Source organism: Prionailurus viverrinus, chromosome A3 (assembly GCF_022837055.1).
Source record: "Prionailurus viverrinus isolate Anna chromosome A3, UM_Priviv_1.0, whole genome shotgun sequence".
Lineage (NCBI taxonomy): Eukaryota > Metazoa > Chordata > Mammalia > Carnivora > Felidae > Prionailurus > Prionailurus viverrinus.
The window spans coordinates 109,343,827-109,368,575 of NC_062563.1; the positions used below are offsets into that span (position 1 = coordinate 109,343,827).

General features: G+C 39.8%; 1 protein-coding gene across 1 annotated transcript in view; it reads right to left on the reverse strand.

The window, feature by feature from the left end:
- Positions 1 to 23,009, reverse strand: part of ARHGEF33 (Rho guanine nucleotide exchange factor 33) — a 47,738-nt gene extending 24,729 nt beyond the window's left edge. The window contains exons 1-8 of the mRNA XM_047854271.1: positions 22,985 to 23,009; positions 21,138 to 21,187; positions 13,737 to 13,901; positions 13,298 to 13,419; positions 12,012 to 12,154; positions 9,235 to 9,294; positions 7,966 to 8,190; positions 3,246 to 3,375 (exon numbers count right to left, since the gene is read on the reverse strand). Coding sequence (XP_047710227.1) covers positions 3,246 to 3,375; positions 7,966 to 8,190; positions 9,235 to 9,294; positions 12,012 to 12,154; positions 13,298 to 13,419; positions 13,737 to 13,901; positions 21,138 to 21,187; positions 22,985 to 23,009 — 920 coding nt within the window. The remainder of the gene's footprint in view (positions 1 to 3,245; positions 3,376 to 7,965; positions 8,191 to 9,234; positions 9,295 to 12,011; positions 12,155 to 13,297; positions 13,420 to 13,736; positions 13,902 to 21,137; positions 21,188 to 22,984) is intronic.
- Positions 23,010 to 24,749: the final 1,740 nt, after the last annotated feature.

Sequence of the window (24,749 nt, forward strand, 5' to 3'; positions counted from 1 at the left end):
AAAGGCTAATGCCCCTTTATTATGGAAACACATAAGTTACAGGAAGAACAATGACTTGTGGTGGGTTCTTCACCAAATATTGGGGAAAAAATGTTCTATTTAATAAGGTTATTATTTGAAATTGGAGACGAGTGTGGAGAAAGTGAGCCAGGAGATGGAGAACAGAGAGAGAAAGAAGGCAAGCAGTATAGACACACACACACACATAACCTATTTCACTGTTTTGCCTAGAGCCAGACGTGATTCTCAGAAGCAACTTTTTCATGAAGATGAAAGTATTAAGTGCTCAACTTCTTATCTGTTCCTTACCAGGAGTGAAATTACGGCAACGTGAATTTGTTTATTGTTTTTTAAAACCTTCAAAGTTATTTCAACTCGCACACTACAGTACTTAAAAACAAGGGAAATAAACTAAAAGCAATGAAAGAAAACCCAGTTATAGTTTCAAATTAATAACTTAGCTCTTGCCAGTTCAATTTTAGGCCAAAATAACTCCTGAGTTTCAGCAGCAGGATGTGACCCAATCTGACCCGCGTGGATAATGAAACATTCGCCACCTGGTGGTGATCTGTAGCACACTGAGTTCTTGGTGGATGTGGCACTGGAGTTTAGCTTATGAGACTAACTGGCAGTCAAGTCAAGCTGGCTTTGCCCCTCCCTACAAGTATTCAGACAGACAGGACTATTTGATCCTGAGCTGATAATTCTATCTATAGAGTGAATCAGACCAGAAAAATCCAAGAACTCCAACTTCTGTGATCCTCCAGCAAATGAACAACAGCCCACATGTTCCACTCAGACCTCCGCTGGTAGCTTGTGCCACCGCAGTTTCCAGCCCAGAACCAGGGCTGGCTTGAAACAGGCTGAGGAGGCTCTTGAAGGCTTCCCCCCCCCCCCCCCCCAGGGAAATCCTAAAGTTGTATCTTAAAGGTTTGAGAAGATGTGGCAACCTCAGTTTTGAGTGTCAGGTTATAGTTACGGTGGGTTTTATTTTCACCCCCAGGTTACTTTTCAGCAGGAGCAGAAAGTGCTGAAGCCTTGCAATGTGTGATGGGAGAGATAGGAAATGTTATTAACTTATTTTCATCTTTACATGGGGGAAAATATCAGTAGAGAAAAGGAATAATCCCATTCTGCTATGTTTTCATTCAGCTGGTCTATTTAAAGCACACACGGAGGCTTCAGAAAAGCTTAGAAAAAAGAAGAAATGTAGTCACTGAAGGAGGATAATGGAAATCTAACCCTAGGGTGGAAAAATGGCAACACTGCAAAGCTCAGAACTAGAATCTTTATATTAGTAAGACTGAGAGTATCAACTTAAAGCTTTTCTCATCTTGATCTATGAAAAGAAAAAAGAGGGTCAGCTTAGTAAATAACTAACATGCAGAGCATCGTCATGGATATCAGGAATAACTTATCTTACTTTCATGGAATTTTGTATAATAGTTTTAATTTTTTTTTTAATCTCAGGATTTGGGGGAGATTAGTCCTTCCTCAGCAATGGATCATAGGAGAACATCTTAGACAAGCAGGAAGTGACGGCAAGTCGAAGAGAGCTTCCGTGAGCCAAGCACATTTCTAGCATCCCTACCTGACAAATCAGTTGAGATCTGAAGTAAGAACCTGTGGGCTGTTAGAAGGGAAGCGTAAGTTGTGAGATGGGAAGAAACAGAAAGTCTGCTTCTGGCTGAGAAACTTGATATAGTGCTTGTCAGTCAGGTGACGTCTTTGAAACTACAAGGTCCTTAGAGAAGTGGCATGATGTGGAAAGATCACAGGGACAGGGGCACACAAGCCTGGGTTTGAATTTGGGCACTAATTGGCCATGTGGCTTTAAACCCCTCTGGACCTGAGTCTCTTCATCTGTAAGACAGGGTTCACAGGGTTCTTGTGAAGGTTTCATGAAGTTATAACTGAAATGCCTAATTACTGTGATCCAAAATGAACAATTCTCTCTCCTTACCCCATCCCCAAATTTTCAGGGACAAGGAAGAGAAGCTGCTGGCTTAGTATCTCAGATGTGGAAGCAAAACCCCACCCAGAGGTAGACTTGCCTTTACATTTGATTCATATGTAAGATTGGAGTCTAGCAGGGGAATTAAGGGGCCAGATGGGGAAGGAACGACCAGCAGGAATCTAGGTGGCCACTGAGAGAAGGTGAAGCCTGGTCCAGGGCCTCCAGTGGTCAGAGCTTTCACCATGTCACATCACCCTTTCTGTCCCTTGTTTTCTATGCTTTGTTTACCTCAGTTTTGCAGTAAAATAATTCTTGAAAATAGTCAAGTCACTTTCGAGTTTGTCAGGGAGTATCCCCTCATCTCGGCCATTTAGCTAGGGGAAGCTTTGTGCTCTGGTGACTAGGTACCTTGTTGGTAGCCACAAAGCCAAGTAAAACGAGGGGATGGAAAAGAGCAGGAAAATTTGACAATTAGGGGCTTCCCTAGATAGATTCACAATATGAACCATCAGTGTCTATTACTTGATAGCGTATTTAAACCGGTAATGCTACGTTTATCTATAATAGGCCATAATCTAGACTTTCCAAGCTTTTGGATTGACCTTTTCCTCAACTAATCTGGATTATTCCATCTTCATCACATTAGTCCTTTCCACCAAACCAGAGTTTCCTCCTTCCTACTTTTCTCAATGGAGAAGAGGCGGAGAAAATAGAAAGATTATGGACAGATACCCGTCAAAAGAGTGTTGTAATCTTGGGGCCAGCATGCTCCAGACCCTGTGGAAGCACTGCCCCACAACACACACACCATACACACACACACCACATACACACACCACTTGTGCACGATTCGGTACTATGGGACCACCTGAACAAATGAGAAAGATCCAAGTCCCAGGGTTAACTAGCCCCATGCCATTTATCTGATGGCCACTTAGTGCTTCAGACCTCCCTGCGTCCATTCCCTTACACCCCCCGTGAGACCTGTGGTCCCACGAGAACATGCAGATGTCAACAGAGAGCAACATCTCCCTCACTGTAGCATTTATTTTCCCTTTAGGTTCTTTACAGACATGCCAGGGATACTGAAGGCCCCAGAGACTATACTCAGTTTCTTATCTAAATTTGTGACTTGCCAGGGGTTACCTGCTATCACTGCCTATGCTCTTTTCAAAGACTATTCCTGGAACTCCTCACAGGTCCCAGAATTCCCCAAATGGAAACAATAAACAACTTACCTTAAATCTTAAGCAATCTGAAAAAGGAAAGGCAATGAATACGTGGGTACCTTCTCTCTTTGGAATTCCTCTTTCCATCTGACCCTTGGAACGTTGCCTTGATCTTCAGGATCAGAGAGATGTTGATGACGTATTTTCTTTCCGATTCAAGCAGTTCTAGAGCCACGGTCTGTCTTTTAGCTTTAAAAATAAATCAAAGAGGGAATTTTTGTCAACCACTCCTTCCCAAAACTCTGTTAAATTATAGAAAGCAATAAAAAGACACTAAACCCAATAAAAAGAGACATCGGCAAATTTTTGGAAGATGGAAAACAGAATGGGAGCATGGTAATTAATTCAGCAGAGTGAGGGCACAAAACCTTGGTGTTCTCATCTGCAGATGGAAAATCTGCTAAGAAGCAGAAAGGCTCAAGAAGTGGAGGCACCAGGCGCCACAGAAAGTGCAATTTAGGAGCAATGCTGAAAACAGGAGACATGGTCTACATAAAGTGCAATTGAACTTCCAGGCCCCTCCCCCCATGCCACATGGCTTCCTCATTTATGCCCCATGCGAAAATGGGAAAAACTAAACTAGAGGGGCCCTTATCTCTGGGGTCTGGACTAAAAACATCAGAGAGGAGAAGGAAGAGTTGAGATGCCAAAAGGAAAACAAGGGAACTCAGAAGGCTTGTGTCCTTCTGGAGGAACAGGGAGGACCCCCCCCCCCCCAGCCCCTTCCTCTGGAGGTCTTCCCACAATGCCAGTTCCCACTCCTGCCACTCTTCAGGCAGGAGACTGGAGGATCTACCACTGAAGAAATGGAACTCTCCGAGGAATAAAGACCTACAGACACTGACATAAGGAAGTCTCCTATCAAAAAGTTAATTTGCCACCCGATTAGCCTACAGTGAAGCCCATTTCCTGATAAGCTTGGCCAATATAGAATTTTGCAGTTTCTTTTTATTTAGGGCTGTATGTATATGAAGAAAAAGGTATTTACCCATTAGGAATAAATAGAGACAATGCAGGAGATGGAATGTATAGCATGGTGACTATGGTTAATAATATCATATTGCATAGTTGAAAAGTGCTAAAAGAGTAGACATGAAGTTCTGGCAAGAAAAAAAAAGTGTAGTTATGTATAGTGACAGTGTTAACCAGACTGACTGTAGTGATCATTTCACTGTATATACAAATATCAAATCATTATGCTGCACATCTAAAATTAATATAATGTTGCATGTCAATTATATATACCTTAATAAAAGAGACAATGGAGAAACAAAACTTTTTAAAAATCCTACAGTTAATACCTCAAAGAGGTACAAAAAAACATTCTAATCATTTAATAGTTACATGATGCTAGAGGCGCCTGGGTGGCTCAGTCAGTTAGGTGGCTCACTTTGGCTCAGGTCATGATCTCAAGGTCTGTGAGTTCAAGTTGCACATCGGGCTCTGTGCTGACATCTCAGAGCCTGGAGCCTGCTTCAGATTCTGTGTCTTCCTCTCTCTCTGGCCCTTCCCTGCTTGCGCTCTGTCTCTCTCTCTCTCAAAAATAAATAAACATTAGGGAAAAAATTTTTTTAATAGTTACATGATGCTGGTTTTTTTGTTTGTTTGTTTTTTTGTTTTTGTTTTGTTTTAAGAAAAGAGAACACTCCAGAAGAAGGAGGAGGAGAAAAAGAAACTTTTTGGCATTTTTTCAAAGATGAAAGAGTGGAAAGTAAAGTCAAGGAGGTTTCCTGCCTTCTTCCCTACTCCCCCACCCCCAAAACAAGAAAGACATGTTGAAGAAAAATAGACTAGAAAAAGATGGTAGTGGAGAAAATCAATCCATGAGACCCAACATCAAATTAGTAGAAGTTTCAGAGAAAAGAAAGAAAATGGATGAGAGCATATTATCAAATGAATAATAGAAAAAAAAATACCAGGACACTCATTTCTAGAGGAAAGAGCCCATTGTGCTCAGCGTAATTGATGAAAAAGACTCTCGCACCGCTGTGACACTTCAGCACACCAGAGGTAAAGAGAAGATCCTAAAAGTTACCAGAGAGAAAAATCCAGTAACATACAAAGGACTGGGGATCAGAATGGTACTGGGCTTTCCAACAGTAACACGAGAAATTAGAGGACAATGGAACAATGGCTTCAAAATGATGAGGGAAAAAGATTTTATATTCACCTAAATTATCAACAAAGTATGCGGAAGCTACTGGACAATAGGTTCCATCAAACAAGAAGTAAACCGAGAAACCAAGAAGGACACACAAGATAAAAACAAACAGGAATCTAGCATAGAACTATGAAGGGAATTCCTAGGAAGAGTGGGAAGTCCCGGGAAGGCAGCAGTGCAACAGGCCAGCACGGAGCAGGAGGGCAGAGGTCTCTTGGACAAATGCTTCTGGGGAAAAGAAGAAAAATGCAAATGAAAGATTTTCCATTACACTGCTAAGAAAAATTAAAGAAGATCTATGTAAAGGGAGACATATACCATGTTCTTTGATCGGAAGACTCACTACTATCAAGGTGTAAATTCTCTGCTAATTGGAATAAAAAGAACATAGAGTCTAGAATTAGACCCACCCAAATGTGATCACTTGACGTTCTTCTCTATGCAATTCAATATGGAAAGGAAGATATTTTCAATAAAAGGTGCTGAAGCAACTGAATAATCACGAGGAAAAAAAAGAACCTGGACTCCCTCACACCATACATCAAAATTTATTCAAGATTAATAGATTGGGGCGCCTGGCTGGCTCAGTAGTTAGAGCATGCAACTCTTGATCTCAAGGTCATGAGTTTGAGCCCCATGTTGGGTGTAGAATTTACTTAACAACAACAACAAAAGATAAGTAATAGATCTAAATGTGAAAGCTAAAACTATAAAGATTTTAGAAGAAAACAAACTAGAATATCTTCACAACTTTGGGATAGGTGAAGATCTCTTGGAAGGACACATAAGTCATGATCTATTTAAAAAGTTTAAAATTGGGGTGCTAGGGTGGCTCAGGCAGGTAAGCATCAACTTCAGCTCAGGTCATGATCTCACGGCCCGGGGGTTGGAGCCCCAGGTTGGGCTCTGTGCTGACAGCATATGGAGCCTGCTTTGGATTCTGTGTCTCCCTCTCTCTGCCCCTCCCCCGCTTGTTCCCTCTCTGTGTCTGTCTCTCTCTCTCTCTTTCAAAAATAAATAAACATTAAAAAAAATTTAAGTTTAAAATTGATAAACCTTATCAAAGTTAAGAGCATCCGTTCATCAAAAGAATATTAAGAAAGTGAAAAAGCAAGCCACATACCAGAATTAAATATTCTCTGCACATATATCTAACAAAGAACTCATATCCAAAATATATTAAGAAATCCTAGTAATTGATAATAAGAAGAGGCACTTCATAAAAGAAGATGTACAAATAACCAATTAGCATGCGAAAAGATTTTCAACATCATAAGTCATCAGGAAAGTGCAAGTTAAAACTACAATATGATACCAGTTACACCCCCATGAGAATGGCTAAAATTTCAAAGACTGACCATGCTAAATATTGGGAAGGATGTCAAGCAACCGGAACTCTCAGACATTAGTGGTAGGAGTATAAAATGTCCCAACCTCTTTGGAAAACTGTTTGATGTTTTCTTTCAAAGTTAAGCATAATCCTATCCCAGAATCTAGAGATTTCACTTCTAGGTATACATCCAAGAGAAATGAGGGCATGCATCCAAAAAAGACTTAGATGAGAATATTCATACCAGTTTTATTTATAATGGTCCTACACCGGTAACAGTCCAAATGTCCATCAACAGGAAAATAGATAGGCAAATTGTGGTAAATATATTCCATGTGATTGAACTTCTGAATGAAAGACACATAGTGTATTGAGAGAAAGGAGTCTGACTCAAAAGAGTATACATTGTATTATTCCCTCCACATGAAGTTCCAGAACAGACAAAACTAATTTATGGTGACTGAAGTCAGAAGAGTGGTTCTTCAGGTGCATGAGAGAGCTCTCTGAGGTAACAGAAATATTATATATCTTGATCCAGAGAATGATCACAAGGGGATATACATACATACATAAAAAGTCAATAAGCTTAAACTTAGGTTTTGTGAATTTTGCTTTATGTAAATTCACCCTCAGTAAAGTACTGATAAAAAAAAAATAGCAGGATAAACTGGTTTCAAAACACAGAAGCAAGTACCAGAAGAAACTGTGAAAACAATTTAAAGGGGTTGCTGCTTTCTTCATAATAAACCTTTCAGTACTCTTTATTTTTTCATGTGTTTGATAATAAAAATTAATTTTTGAAAATTGCCTTCCACAAAATAGCCAGAGGGAAATGCCATTATGTGCCATATAATAGGTGTTCAGTAGCAACTAGTGATAGAAAGGAGAGGAAGGAAGGAAACGAGGGAGGGAGGGAAGACAGACCTTGATGCAGTATCTGGTATTTTGGTGGCAGACTTCCGATCCAGGATGCACATATGGAAGATTTTGCGTCACTGACAAAAGAGTTCACAAAATTCTGCCCTCTTCTCCACCACCTTTATGCCTTTTTTCTCCCAAAGCACTTCATTTCTAGATGTCATCGATCCCCAGAATCAAGGTGGTGGTCCCAAGCCTGCCATGTGACCTCGGGTGAGTCCCTTCCCCTCTACAGGCTTTAGTGTTCGTCTGAAAAGAAAACTGGAGACCAGGTGGTCTCATATCTCCACTGAATCTAAATTGCAAGAATTGTAGCCTGTAGGCTTCCCGTTCTTCAAACTTTCGGCCTGCATTCCCCTCTAGGGCTTACCAGCTAAAGAGGTTTCGCATAAAACATTTTCCAAAGAACTGTGCCTGGGCTGGCCAGCGTCCTTGAGTTTATCTGGGTGGTCTTTCGTGACATATTCCTCTCCCCATTCTTTACCATCCTTGGGCTGCCTCCACACACCAGATGAGAGATGGCCCTTGGGCTGGATATCAGCCGAAAGGCAAGGCTTAAGGTTTTCTTCCGCTTCAGGAGTTGTTGGGTTCATTCCTGAAAAATAGCACCCGCCATCAATATCTGAGTTAAAAAAAAAAAAATTGTTGTTAACGGTTAAATAGTATGCCCCTGTTTGGGTATACCTACCCCCTCCACTTGAGGATTAAATACATCAACTAAGGATTAAAGTTTCCACAGTTACAAAGGATCACCTCTGTCTGTTTCTGGCCTATACATCCTTATTCTTTGTATGTAGTTTCTACTAACCTAAGGCACTTTAAAAAATAAATTTATAGGGGTGCCTGGGTGGCTCAGTCAGTTAAGCGCTGACTTTGGCTCAGCTCATGATGTCACAGTTCGCAGGTTTGAGCCCTGCATCAGGCTCTGTGCTGAGAGTTCAGTGCCTGAAGCCTGCTTCGGATTTTGTGTTTCCCTTGCTCTCTGCCCCTCCCCCACTCAGGCTCTGCTCTCTCTCAGATAGAATAAATAAACATTAAAAAAAATTAAAACATTTATATAATAATATATTAATTTGTAATAGTATACGTTGACTCCCTGTATCTCCTTCCTTTTAGGTGAGCACACCAGAGAAAAAAATACAGAAGAAAGATGCCAAACACAATGTTTTTTTGTGGAATTTGTCTTCCTTGGTCCTGATAATGGTAAGGTGCAAAAAGGAAGGAGGAATGGAGGGAGGGAAGATGAAATAATTTGTAAAATACTGGTGAATTGTCTATTAAGTAAATAACTTTTAAATTAAATAAACTATAAAATGTGTCCACAGAAAACTTAGGTCATGCTACGTACGTCTGTAGGTTTCCCGTGAATGTTCTTTCATTGATAATTGAAATGAGCCAGAAAGAACCAAGGATTCTGGCTTTGTCTTAAACATCCCAACCCATTCTCGCTCCTTGGGTTTAACTGAGTCACTGACCTACCCCACCATTCATCTTAGATTCTTAGTAACCATAGTGCTTTCTCCTTGCCTGAGTTCTTTCATGCCTGCTTTGGGACTGAGGGAGTAGAAACAGGAAAGGTAAAAGCAGGGAAAGGGTATACTTGCTAGAAGAGAAGAGAACTAAAAACAGAGCCACTTACCAGGACCCATCATCCCCTTCACATTACTGTCTCCTACATGCATGGATCGGGACTCTTGAGCTGCAGAGGAAGGAAAGCTTTCAATCAGTACTCATTCCACTAACATGGGCTGGCACCTTCTATGAGCCAGACATTGGGGACAGACTCAAAGTTGACAGTTTACTGAGAGAGACAGAGCAGTAAAAAAAAATAATAATAAAATCTCAATATAGTGGCAAGCACTATTTTCCCATCTGTAAAAAGATATATTAAGTGGCATTTACCTCATAGACTACCGTAAGAATTAAATCAGTTATTATGTGTAACCTATACACAGTAAGAGCTAAATTATTATTTAACTATGATGGAGAGGATGGTGATGATGGGAAGAGCGGGAACAACGCTGCTCATATGTAAGTCAGACCCTGTCACTCCTCTGCTTAGCCCTCCAATGGCTTCCCATAAGCCAGAGGCTGTATAATGACCATTAGGCTCTAAAATATCTGCTCCCTTCCCTGCCTGGTGTTTCCTTCTTTTTTTAAAACCCCATCTCCCCTTGTCTCCCTTGTTCACTCTGCCTTAGCCCCACTGCTCCTGTTCTTCCTTGAAATCTTGGCTGTGTTCCCACCGGGACCTGTTCCCTTTCTTCCCTAAGGTATGCAGGAGCTCACTTCCTCACTTCCTTCAGGTCTTTACCGGGCACCCTCTCTAAAATTACACCTGTGTTTATTTTCCCCCTTATCACTGACAAACTACATATTTTATGTATCTTGTTCATTGTCTGCTTCCTTCAGAACAAAGGCTCCAGGAGGGCAGGAGTGTTTGTTGTTTTGTTCACTACTATCTCCCACCATCTAAGTCAGTGTCTGGGATGATGGATGGATAGGAGGAAAGACGAATGGGTAGTGGAAGAGTCAGCACCTTGACTGCAATCTCCTAAGAGAGTCATAGCAGCAGCTACGAATCAACTATGTTATATAAGCTACCTCTGTTATAACAGTGGGGGAAGGAGGGTTACCATCACGCAGCTAAATGAACTCCATCGAGCACTTTGCAAGTTATCATTTTAAACCTTTTGTCTTGTGAACATGTTCAACTTCCCCACACTTGGCATCAATCTGCCCTCTACTTTCCAAGGCTGTCCTGTATTCTTTCCTAATAAGATCATCCTTTTACATCATGTTCTTCATGACATGGAGCAAAGAAAATAGAACCCCTTGTGATGAACCCCCTCATTCCCCAGATGGATCAGGGAGTTTTGCCAAGTTGCACCTACTGGTCTCAAAAGTAACTACTCAAAGAGGTAAAAAAACAAAAACAAAAACAAAAACAAAAACAAAACAAAAAAACCTTACAGAAATAAAAGCAAATCCATACTTAGAAGTTATACTGAGTAAAATCCATCTGATTTAGGGGCGCCTGGGTGGCTCAGTTGGTTAAGCCCTGGACTTCGGCTCAGGTCATAATCTCATGGTTTGTGGGTTCGAGCCCTGCATTGGGCTCTGTGCAGACAGCTGAGAGCCTGGAGCCTGCTTCAGAATCTGTGTCTCCCTCTCTCTCTGCCCCTCCCCTGCTCACACTTTGTCTCTGTCTCTCAAAAAAAAAAAATAAATAAATGTTTAAAAAAATTTTTTTAAAAGCCATCTGATTTAGATTGATTAATGAAAGAAAGAGAGAGCGCTTGTGAGTGAGGGGCAGAGAGAGAGGGAGAGAGAGAGAATCCCATGAGGTGCAGAGAGAGGGGGAGAGAGTGCAGAGCCCAGAGCAGGGCTTGTGCTCACTCAATGCGGAGCTCAAACCCCCAAACCCTGAGATCATGACCTGAGGCTAAGTTGGTTGCTTAACTGACTGAGCCACCCAGGCATCCCCTGATTTAGATTTTTAAATTTAATTATGCAGAACATATTTACTGTCTATGAATATATTGTTCCTTCAGCCATAAGGGTAGGAACCACCAGCACTGCCACTGAGGAGCTTACAATTGGTTCAGAAGCCCTTGAGACTCTTGGAGATTTTCTAGATGTGACAAAAAAAACAAAAACAAAAACGAGAGATCAAGAGAGAGAGAGAGACAGAGAGAGAGACAGACAGGACAATTCCTCTAAACAATGTTAATGTCTGCACTCACTCTCCTGTGTAGAAGTGCTTTGCTGGACATTGCTGAGCATACAGAAGTGTAGCAAACGTGGAAATGGACATGGTTACAGATAGATGGAACTGGATGGAAAGCCAGTTTCTTTAGGACTGCCCAGGAACAGTTTTCTAGCATCTGTTCTATCATCCCTCAGATCAGAGATGTGCTAGTGACTGTCAGCCAACGGACAGCACCAGCTCTGGCTATCCAGCGCCCCCCAAAAAGAAAATCTTTCAGTATATGTGCTGCCGAAGCGAGCACAAAAGAAAATCTTTCAAATTGGGCAGATCTCCTGGTCTCTTAGGATGCTCTGGATTCTTCTAAATTCCAGTTATTGGAGGAAAAATTTTGAGCAATACATCATTTTCCTGTAATAAGGATGGAGGACAGGGGCACTGGGTGGCTCAGTCGGTTGAATATCCAACTCTTGGCTTCGACTCAGGCTCATGATCTCACGGCTCATGGGTTCAAGCCCCGTGTTGGACTCTGCACTGACCGTGCGGAGCCTGCTTGAGATTCTATCTCCCTCTCTCTGCCCCTCACCACCCCCCCCCAAAATAAATACATAAGCATTAAATAAGACATAAACCCATGCTCACTATTACTTAAGCTCTAGGAATCCGGGGGAAAGGTTGGCTTTTTCAATATGATTTGCAAAATGTACCTTTTTCATAGGCCTGAGAAGGCAAAAGGTTTGTAAAGTCTTCACTTGGAAGAACAGGTTCAGGGATATTGATTGAACGGAAAGGACTTCCTTGTGCTTGAGCAGGCCCCGCCTGTGAGCCATGTTCTTCTTTTTGAGTTTTCCTGGGGAAGGGAAACAAAGGGTGTTAATACCTGAGGGGTTCAGAAGAGAATCAGTTCGGAATAATCCAAGAAAAATTCCAAATTATTAGGTTGAACCATATAAAATTGCTGTTTTTGTAAATTAAAAACATATATTAGCAATTTTTAGGGTTCAACTTACTTCATCGCCAAAGCTGGGGAAAGATTTCAAATATGTATAAATCACATCCTAACCGTACCACCTATATTTTTATTTTTCTGTTACTGGCTTCCTTGTCATCAGGATCTTGAGAGTTTGCCATGGCGACAGTCTGCTTGGGATGATGTACATTCTCTTAACAAAACAACACAAAAGGTCCCAGGAAGCAGCAGATCTTCAACGAAAAACAATAAGCCAGTCTCCAGGGTCACACAGTTATTATTGGCATATTTCTATTTAAAACGTGATAAGTTAAAAACATGACAATGATTACCGCATATGTTTAATGGTGAGGCTTAATTGATTCAAACTGGTTGAGCTATTAACATACATTAATTTTCAATGGTAGAAGTAAACTAGTAGCATTAGAGAAATTTTAGAAAATGAATAAAAAAAGAAAATCACTGGTGACCCCAGTATCTTAACACACCAATCATTATTTTAAAATTCATCTTTGTTATTTTACATTTTCACAGTTTAAATAAATTCTACATACCATCTTCTATCATTTTCATTCCACTTCCTATTATATTGAGTCCATGTAATCATCACCATCCATCTTTGATATCAACCAACTTCTTTTTAAAAAATTTTTTTATGTTTATTTATTTTTGAGAGAGAACATGTGCAGGGGAGGGGCAGAGAAAGAGAGAGGGAGACACAGAATCCAAAGCAGGCTCCAGGCTCTGAGCTGTCAGCACAGACCCTGATGTGGGGCTCGAACCCATGAACTGCAAGATCATGACCTGAGCTGAAGTTGGACATTTAACTGACTGAGCCACCTAGGCACCCTAATATCAATCAACTTCTATGATTCTATAACCTCCATCACATGCTGACCCACAGATTCCACCAGTATATAGACAGTTAGCTGTATACTGATAGCAGGGAAGGTGTTCTGGATGCCACTGGATAAGCCATTGCTTATGGCTTTGCCTTTCACCAATTTTTTGTAAGACACTCACTTGGCTTTAACTTTCCGAGATTCTCTTCGCTTTTCCTGCTGAAGCTGTTCAATTTTCTGTTGCATTTCTTCCTGTTTGGAAGTGATGGCCTGAATCATTGACATGGCATTGCTCAGCTCTTCCTAAAAAATAGGAATTGATACATATTTAATCTAGTAAAAGAGATAAAAGGATATAACATGGTATATAATACATATTTTAATACATATTTGTTGAATGAATGAATGAGAGATGAGCATCTTACTTCTACTGTGGCCTATAATTTTAACACAGAGATACAAGAAAGAAAAGCATGAAATAGATATTTTTTGCCTGATAACTAATGAATAGACCAGGAGGAAAAATTCTTATATTTTCCTGCTACATGAAAAGGTATTTTATACTTCTGTGACTAAGACCAAGAACTTCTGTTTAGCAGGGAAATAGAAGAGGGGCCTACCTTGAAATAGTTTAACGAATTCTTCATCTCAGTAACTTTTTCTTCCATGGAACATCGGCAACTCTTAACCTTCTCTTCCAAAGCATACTCGCCATGTTGAATTCTGGACAGTTCTTGCATTGCTTCTGTGAAACCAGTTTTCAGTTCAGAGGCCAAGGCCTGCAACTAAATGATAATCGCCAAGAGTAAGTTCAGTTTGCTATTAACTATTATAAATAGTACTGCTGAACCCTTGAATTTTCCTTTTTTTTTTTTTTTTTTAAGAAACCAGGATATAGAAAATCTACAGCCCAGTAAACTAAAGTTTTGACAACTTAAGACAAACTTGGCCCCATTCATTTAGTGAAAAGAGGGTCTTTTATATGCAGCACATGCTGAAGCTTGATTATGACAAGCAAGCAAGCAATTAATTAAGTTTACAAATGTCCCTGTCAGCTACTGTTTCTTCTAACACCTTTGCTTAAAGTGAGATTTACTTGAAGAGCAACATATGCATGTGAAACAGAATCTTGATCCAGTAACCCTTTCAATTCCATGAAAGAAGGGATAGGTCATATTACCCCTAGTAGTTTAAGAAAATGAAGAAATTCAGTCATTTTTTCCCCTTAAACAATTAAAAATAATAAAAAGAGTAATAACTAAGCATATCTGAGAATTTCTTTGCAGGTGAGGAAGTCATATAGATAGGTAGGTAGATAGTTGAATGATGTCATGGAAAAGGAGATAACAGCATTTGCAGTGGTGGGAAACAGATAAAATGGTAGGAGTTCAGCACATCGTTGACAGTGATGTTGAATTCTCTCCAAGAGTCAAGCCTGGTCGTGTAGGAGTGTGCGCATTGGATTTCTGTTGTCAACTTCCACACCATGACAAAGGTATCAATTCTGGAGTCTGATAGGGTACAAATCCTAGCTCTCTCCTATATGAAGTAAGACCTAAGGCAAGTTGGTTAACCTCTTCACAGCAGTTTCCTCATACATAAAATAATTACTATAACACCTATTTCACAGGACTGTGTGGAGAATTAATGAATAAATGTAGATAAGCTTTCTGCTACAATGCATGCTTGTCCATAGAAGGTGTTCAAGAAATTTTAATTCTTCTCCCCCTTGAAGTGGCAAATCAAAAAGTTAAGCACAAACAGAAATGTGGAGAAAATGGAGCACTTCTACAGTTCAGGTTTTTTTATTGAACAAATGAAAAAAGCATTTCAACAGACAGAAAGTTAAGATAATAATAACAATAAGATAAAAATGTTACTTTCTTGAAATTTATGACCTTACACTCTGCTAAGTAGAGGAACTCTTAGCTCCAGATCTCTCTTTAAAACAGAACTTTTCACAAAATTAACAAAACTCCTTCAAATGTGTATTTCTAAACATTTTCAGAATCTGGTTATCCAAATTATTCCAACTTGCAAAAACACCTCCCACTATAAAGTGATTTGGTCTCCTACACCACATTTTAAAAATATAGGGTTTGTGTTTCACTGTGCCTAGCAAAGGTTTCTTTCAAGGGCTGGGAATAGGGAGGAAGTAGAGGAACCAAAGAGATCATTCTGAGGAAAAAAACAGGATCTGCCACATGTTCAGGGCTGGAAGCCGGAGAAACAACATGAGCAATCTGTATTTCACTCCAATCATTTTTAATTTTAATTAATCTTTGTGATGGATTTTAGTACACATCCTAATCTAGTCATCAGAATGGATTGAATCACCAGCTCAACTACTTTTGATCTGGTAATTCTCATTATGTAAATTCATCTTCTGTGAACAAAATTTTAAAAAATCAACAGTATATAATATCAAAGCAAAATTTATGCAAGTTTTAAAGTTGAAGGAAGGAAACCTGACATTCATTCAGGTGCTCTGAAATTCTCTCAGGTTTCCTCTTTGAAAAGAAAGGGAACCACTATCCGACAGAAATAGGTTTCATTATCACTGCTCCCTTAGGTGGATGTGTAGAGTTTTCCCCAGCAGCAAAATGCAGCAGTAGGATCCTCGGGGGGGAAAGGACTTTTCCTCACCTGTAGAACCCCAGCTCTCAAAAAAAAAAAAAAAAAAATTAAGTTTTCCCTAACAGCCAGGTTGTATGGGGACTTTGGCAATTTTGAAACCATTTTAGCTATGAGCCCATTTCCTTCCCATATATTACGTTGAGCCCCTTGGGTACCTAACACTGAAGTAACACTACTGCTTTATAAACGGCTTCACAACCACTGATCAGACAGGGAGGAGATGCCAAAAGTGAGCACCATCACACACCTGAGACACATGTCACTTTTAAGATGCGTGGGGCTCAATGTCTTTAGCTGCTATGGACTGGTTTTCCAGTACCAACTGGCCATTCCTTTGTGAATGAAAAATACTCCCAGGACATGGACTTAATATCTTTTTTCTGCTGTCTCTTCAACTCTCTTGTTTGACAGCCCGCAGCCCACCCCAAGGATTAGAAATGGGTGTCTACCTTGTTCTCCAGCGAGTTGAACACGTTCCTCATCTCGTTGATTTTTTCATGAAGCTGCTCTAGAGAGGTTATGATCCCTCCATCCTGCCGCTGGAGACGGGCTCCCACTGGAGGCAGGTTCAGGGAAGACTTGTACTTCGAAGCCTAGGGTACCACAGAGGGCATCTTAGGCTCAAAGAAATAGGGGAGAGGAGTCCGAATTCTCCCTATTTCCTGTTCTTAATTTCTGTTTCTCAATTTTCTTTACTTTCTTGGCTTCTTAACTCTTCTCAAGGTGAATTTTAATCAATGTCTTCCAGTTTTTTTCCACCAAAGATCCCTCAGACTAAATTCTCATACATTATGCAAATTGTTCCCACTTGTTTTTTACACAGACTTGTTCTTCATTCTGTCCCATTATCAAGGTCAAAGACTACTATGGGGCAAATTCGGGGGACTGGGCCTGTGCCTTGAGAACCCTGCTGAGTCATAAATGTCAAGATTTGAAAAAACTCCAGAAGGCAGGCTTAATTCCTTCGACACCTGACTAAAGGCTCTGTGAGAAGCAGCACATGCTGGCAAGGATGCCAACATAATTTCTTTGGTTTCCCCCTAAACCAGGGTTTATAGAGAGGAAATGTGGTCTTTCTGCCAGCTTTCATATTCTTAATTTTAGGCCTCTTTATCAATCCCCATAAATGTAATAATTTAAAACACAAAGTGGGCAGCAAGTTGCCCGAATGGTCAAGAGCAAATTTCCCAAATCTACTCCTCTACACTCCGTATAGAAGTTGATCCTTAATGTCATTCTTACTTCCATTCTTCCATTCTTAATGGAAGCTGATGTGAAGTGTGGCATGCTGGGTATTTATCTTATCCATCCCCGAATGCACCACAGGCCTAATAGAACTAATTTCTCTGGTGTTAGAAGATATTCCCCAATGGCAAAAAGAGACTGAGGCTCGAATAGGACTTACAAATCCTGGAAACTTACAATGACAATTTTAATGATGAAACCTATTGCTGTAGGACTGGTTCCCATGGTTTTTCAGTTAGGGGTCCTTTTGGCACATAATTCATTGGCTTAAATTCTTTTCATTACAGACAAAAAGAAAAAAGAAAAAAAATCTCTTCGAATCTCCTTACTTTAATATAACCACGAATGTTTTGGCACATTTCCTTCTGCTTTGTTCTATGAATGTAAGTGCAGACATTTATATGGTTGAAATCACCCTACAGATATATTTTTATTCTGCCCCTCCTTTTTTTGCCAAACACTCTTATAAGCCTTTTCCTATAGCCTTCAAAATGTTTTCTGTCTATTTTTAATGGCCACTCAATATTCCATCCTGTGGTTGTGCCAGAGTTTACCCATTCAGTCTTCTTGGAAATCTATAACTTTTAATAACTTTTCAATATTATCGATAGTGCTGGCATATAATGCTTTTTATTTAAAGCTTTGTATGTATTTCAGATTATTGCCTTAGGATAAATTCCTAAATATGAAATTACTGTGAGTTTAAGGATGTTAGGCAGTATTTGACCTAAAGGGCTAAATTAGTGTATTTAGAAAAACATGTCTTGGATAAAATACATAAAACATAAGTAATATAAGTGGAGGAAGCTACAGGATTTACATCCCTACAAGTAAGCCAAAAACACAGTTGGAATTCACATCATCAGGCAAGAGTTGAGCTGGTCTAAATGGTGCAGTTACCACATCTGTTGCCTTGACTGGCAGATTCCACCAGCACTGCTCATGTTAATGGACTGTTATTTTAAAGAATCCTTGTGCAAACGGAAGTAATCAGTCTGAAGCAACACAATCTGACTCTGGAAAAGAGATTGGGTAAACTTTGAGAGGCCTATGTACAACGGACAAAGGATGAGATTGAAGTGGGATGGATTGGATTCCAATCAAAAGGAATGTGAGCTAAGGAGCAGTCAGCGTATCCACACAGATTCACCTGTTCTGGTAATACTTCTGGAACGAACTGGGAGATAGTAGTGCTCGTTCTCCTGTCGGCTTCCATGACCTGATTGGGTCAATGTTCCTTACTCACCAAGGAGGTCAAGTCCATCCAAAGAACAGAGAGCCAATTAGAGGTATGGACATTTTAATACTTTCACTGTATTTTAACTAATAATTCTTACGAAAGCTTCCACCAATTTACACACACTCATCAGAACTAAATATTATTTCATTATTTGCTAATTAGATTGTTGTCAGCTTTGAAAACCTCAATCTTCTATTTATTAGCCATCTGTAATTTTACTTTGGTAAACTGTCTGTGTCCTTTGCCCTTAATCTACTGAGATCTCTGAAGTTTCCTTTTTTTACTGACTTGTATCAACTATCTTTATATCATTAAACCCTTATGATATTTTCTTGTAAGAAATTTTCCCATTTGGTTATTTGCCTCTGAATTTGTTAAAAATATATTTATGTTGGGAAAATTTTTAATTGTGATGTGGGTGAAATCTCTCTGGCCCTTTACTTTGTGATTTCTTCCAGTGCTGTTTTACTTAAAAAGACATTTCACATCCAGATACAAGATAAATATTCACTAGTTCTAAACTTTTATGGTTTGACTTTTTTTATTTCTAGTCCTTTAATCCATTTTTTAGTTTATTATGATTGGGGTATGAAGTAAGGATGTCTTCCTTTTCTTTTCCTTTTTTCCCAAAGAAGAACAAGACAATTTTCCCCAAAAGAACCAGACAATTTTCCAAACATCATTTGGCACCAGACTGAATAAGTGCATCAGATCTCTTGGCTCAAAGCAATATACACATCTTGCAGATATTCATTCATTCATTCAACTAATATTTATTGAACATGCATTATATTCCAGGCACTGTACTTCTGAGAATACAACAGAGAGCAAAATGTACTAAATCCCTGCCCTTGGAGCTTACATTCTAGAGAAGGAGACACACAATTAAAAAAAAAAAAAAAAGAAAAGAAAGAAAGAAACAAGTTAATATTTGCTATAATTTCAGGTAGGGATTGGGGTCTATCAAGAAAATAAAATAAAGACATAGAAAATGGCTGAAATATCATATTTTGCTTCAAATGTCATATTTTGCTCTCCCTTTTTGCTGTAAATTGTATTCTATTATAGTTAATCTCTCCCTGCTTCCCTCCTTCCTCTTCCTCTTCTTCTTTACTTCTCTTTCATCTTCTTTTGGTTAAATGTTGCTTGGAGTAAACAGACTGGGATTTAGGAAGCGTTCTTTTAAAACAAGGATGGGGTTATAATCACAGCACCACAGAGGTCATATAGACCAACTTCATTCCACTGCTTCATTTGTTCCACTGTGAACAGATGTACTTGGATTTGTGATACAATAAGAGAATGAGGCCACCCCCCACTGCTGCTATATTTAGCCAACATTCAGGGAGTGACCTACATAAAACCTATAATAGATTTTAAATCATACCTCAGTTTAAAGACATACTCACACTCATTCAAATGCATACACAGGTCAGATGTGAACAGAGTGGAGGTGGGCAGGGAAGGCATTTGAAGGTCATAGACGAGTGAGGCATCAAATTAGCACTGAGGAAAGACTGACCCCTGCTTCCAGGCCTTTGTTCAAGCTGGCCCCTCTGTTTGAAATACCCTTCCCCATATCCACTTACCAAATGATCAACTTGTCCTTAAATGCCTCATTGAAATCCTTCAGCCAATATTCATTCATCACTCCCCCATATCAATGCCTCTGTGTAATCCTTCCAGTGGCCTGCCTTGTGTGAGCTATTTATTGTATATGTTTTCCAGGTGGTGGACATTTAAAAATCAATTGTGAATGTTTGTTGCATCGGTTTTATTTTTCATTAGGCCAAGCAGTTGATTTTGCACATAGTAACTGCTCAATAAATATGTATTAAATTGAAATGAGGCTGTTTCCTCTACCCCTTTCCATTGCTGGTCTTGGTCTAGGAGCAATATGATTACAGAAATGTTTTCATAATCCTGTGTTGGCTTGCTCTGACTCGGCACACAGCGATGATATCTTGCATGATATTTCTGGGAACTATTGTTATTTTCACTTTACTTATCACTTAAACTCAACAAATCTAAATAACATTTCCCCCCAAAACTCTCCACTCTTCTGGATTCCTGTATCTCTTTTCAGGAGACCACTCTTTATCCTTACCACAGGTTAAAGTCTTATGGCCAACTTGAAATTACCCTTTCTGCCAGCCGCCACCAAGCCCTGTCAATTGTCTCTTCCTTCTCATGCTTTCCAGATAACAGTGCCTTAACTCTAGAGAGGAGCATGGATTTTCCTAGCCCAAGCTGCTTTTATATTACATATTATATCAGAATAAACTTCCATGATTTTTAAGGACAGAATTTTACTTTAAATTTACATTTAGAGATAGAAGCCAAATAAACACTGTTTAGAGAGCCAAAGCAGACCGATGCGACCCTTGTTGCAAACATATTATAAAATGTTTTGAAGAATTTTTATCTTTCTTGTAAATTATTTCCATTGTTTAAAAGGAGCTTAAATTTTTTTCTGTCACCATATTTGAACATTTGCAATGTTAACCCCCTTTCAGTTCTTAATGCTCTCTGCTAAAATAGCAAACTAAGAAAAAACAGACCTTGCTTTCTCCTTCTCTCTTACGGAAATGTTATTGCACAGTTTAATGGCCATAGTGTTGGTGGCAACAGGCAAGACAAGCAGAGTTGATTGGGGGGGGGGGGGGGTGGCGGGTAGCACTGTAATTTATAACCTGGATAAGTTGTCCTTCAAAAATCAGTTTGCTCAAAAGTACAATGTGAATGGTGCTCTCTGCCCCGCCTACCTCAGTCTTGTTAAGTTAACAAACACCAATGACAAATGTGGAAGCAATTGTTGAGTGCTGGAAAACTTTATACATAAATGACAGTCATCACTATTACATATAGGAGTGTTCAAAACAATCTAAGTTGTCTTTACCTGGTAAATCTGTGTGGAAGGATTATTCATCGGTATATGTTCATTCTCTCCTGTGGGAAGAAAGAGCTTTGTTCAATGGACATGACTCATTCTGTCCCTATCCCCTTCACACACATGTAGGGAATAAGGGGACTTCTAGGATCTTAAATCTGTGGCTGCATGACAAGAAACCAATGATACAAGAACAAAACATAAGCTGGTGTAGGTGGTTTCTAGATTCACATCCTAATGACCAAACCGTATCTATCTGATATAACTCTTTCTTGTAGTAAAACAACAACACAAAACAAAAATGTCCTACCACAGTGGGCAAGTTTTGCAACCAAACTGAATGATGAATGCTCATTAATCAGCCAGAAGGGAAAGCCCATGAAGGTTTCCCTCCTGTCCTTGGGGCTGGTAGAAGTTTACTTGAGAGGGTATTCTACAATTAGGAAGGCTGCCCCAGCACCTGTCTAGTTGTCACTGTGTTGTTCTCAGGAGGCCTGCATACAATGTCCTTGCCAAACTTCTGAGCTCTCCCCTGCTGTCACTGCCCAGATCACCTAAGGCAATCTTACTGTCTTCCTGGGCAAGAGGGTTGGTAGAAGGAAATTGTCAAAGGAAAGATTCTGGGAAGGATGCAGGCAGAAAGAAAATAGTATTGGCAACACTAAAGACTGAGAAACACAGGGCAAATACAAAGGAAATAGCAGGTTGTAAAAACCACTTACAAACTAGGGAGAAAAAAGGTCGGCTTACAGTGTACCTTGCAGAACCACACTGGTTGGCCATGAAGAAGGACAATCCAAGTAAAACATGCAGCTCACTGCTCATCCATTTAGCTATATCTCCATTGTGTCACTCTGCAGTTTATAGATTAAAGCCATGGTTGGGGCGCCTGAGTGGCTCAGTCGGTTAAGCATCCGACTTTGGCTCAGGTCATGATCTCGCGGTCCGTGAGTTCGAGCCCCGCGTCAGGCTCTGTGCTGCCAGCTCAGAGCTTGGAGCCTGTTTCAGATTCTGTGTCTCCCTCTCTCTCTGACCCTCCCCCGTTCATGCTGTCTCTCCCTGTCTCAAAAATAAATAAATGTTAAAAAAAAATTTTTTTTAAGCCATGGTTGCGAATATTTGGTTGTGTGGATGTATATATTGTTCACTTAAGATATGGTGGTACAGAAAACCCTTCCTTAGAGGAGCCAACCTCTAAATAAATATAAATAATAAATAATACATAACCTCAGCCCAGAGCGTACACAGACAGAAGGCTGTTCCTATAAAATCTAGATGGTTTAAGATCATCACAACTCCCCACACAAGTCTGAGTAAAGATTACTTAGCCCATTTTATACTATGTCCCAACAGCCTGGTACCATGGCAAGAACCAGAACATGGGAACCAAGTCCAGGCTCCCAGATCAAACTTTGACACTTTGTGATTGTAGCCTGACATCTCTATGACTGTTTCCTTATCTGTAAATTGGAGAGGATGACAGAAACTACTTCTGTATGGTTGATTCTATACGGTAAAGATGAAAAGAGAGAGCACTTATGTTTCTAGGCTAACCTAGAAGGTGTTGGGTGTTTATTAGTTGAATCTGTATCTTGGCCTTATTCAGCAGGTTGCTCTGAAGCAAGTCCCAAAGTTATTGCTAAGAAAAATAAGATAACAACTCACACCAAATTATAGATACAGCATTTCCCGCTTTTCCAGCACCAAGTCTGTGCTCTTTGTGGTCATTATATAATAAGGAAATGAGAATAGCCAAGGCAACTTATTCTCATGTTTTGATACAATGGCAAAAGAAGACTGAAACCTACATTTCTTAAGTTCTGAGATCTAAAGCAAGACATTGGAAAAAATCTAACCTTGCTTTGTTTTGGTCTTTTCCATGGTGCCTGTTGCTTCTTTCCTCCACCTTACTCTTCAGCATTCCATCTTCATTGTCCCTGGATCAGGCCACCCCTTCTTCTCTGGACCTGCCCATTGAAATCAACAGGAAGGGTTAGCAGGCAGAACTGGTGAAGTAACTGGACTTACTTTATGTGCTAATTTAAAATGATTGGAATGAACACAGCTATTAGAAGCAACTTGAGGTTTATGTAATTTCAGAAGAGTGAAGATACTAAGTTCATACCTAGTTTAAAAGGTAAAGTTAACTGGGGTGCCTGGGTGGCTCAGTCGGTTGAGCGTCTGACTTCAGCTCAGGTCATGATCTCACAGTTCATGAGTTCAAGCCCACATCAGGCTCACTGCTGTCAACACAGAGCCCGCTTCAGATCCTCTGTTCTCCTCTCTCTCCCCTCCCCCACTTGCACTCTCTCAAAAATAAATAAACATAAAAAAAAAAGTTAGGGGCACCTAGGTGGCTCAGTCAGATAAGCATCCAACCCTTGATTTATGCTCAGGTCATGATCTCACAGTTTGTGGGTTCAAGACCCATGTCAGGCTCTGTGCTGACATCGTGGAGCCTGCTTGATTCTGTCTCCCTCTCTCTGCCCCTCCCCTGCTCACTCTATCTCTCTCAAATAAAAATTTAAAAAATAAAATAAAGTTTAAAAAATTAAAAAAATTTAATGTATAGTTTTTAATATATTCTTTTTTGGATCATATCAATTACTTTAGGCCCATTGATTTTATTAATAGGTTATATAGTTCAGGGAAATCATCTTAAGAAAAAAACAACTTGATGGGGTGCCTGGGTGGTTCAGTCAGTTAAGCATCTGACTTCGGCTCAGGTCATGATCTCACAGTTCATGGGTTCTAGCCCCACATCAGGCTCTGTGCTGACAACTCAGAGCCTGGAGCCTGCTTAATATCCTGTGTCTCCTCTCTCTGCCCCTCCCCTGCTCGTGCTCTGCCTCTCTCTTTCTCTCTCTCTCTCTCTCTCTCTCTCTCTCAAAAATAAACATTAAAAAAATTTTTTTAAAGAAAAAAAAAACTTGAGCAAGTATGAAGGCCAATACATCACACAGTAAGCTCCTGGATGACCTTGTTCCCACTTTCAGCATCTGGCAGACTACACACTGGAGGTGCTTATCAAATGTGGCCTGGTTGTAGCGACCATTGGACACATAGCTGCGGGTTCAAAATGCGATTAAATGTCAGTGTTGTGGATGTTGGACCTCTTTTTGGCCATCTAGAACTTTAATCCTTTCCAATGATTGATCAACATATAATAATTTATAAATGAGGGATATCAAGAAAATCAAGGCTATATACTTTTGGGATCTTACACCCTTTTCACATGAGCATGAACATTATGTCAGGGTAGAGCATCTTCTCTAGTTATCTGAATGTCTTTTACAGCTGATGTGAGTGTTACTGAGATGAAAACTTTCTTCTCCTTAGCAGCTATTCCTTTGTTTGACAACTAATGCATTCTTTGATGTATGTAAATTAAATCATGAAATGTTAGAGCCAAAGGCCCTGAGAAAATTATTTCATCCAGCTTCATCATTTATAGGTGAAGCAACTGAGGTCTGGAGAGTGGAAGAGAAATGACCTGCCCAAAGCCACACAGCTTTGAAAATGACTTTTAGAAGTGATTTCTGTTACTGTTTAGAGGGAAAAAAAGTTTGAAATATGTAAAGCCATGTTTTTATGGCTAATTACTTCCTAGGGATTTAGTTA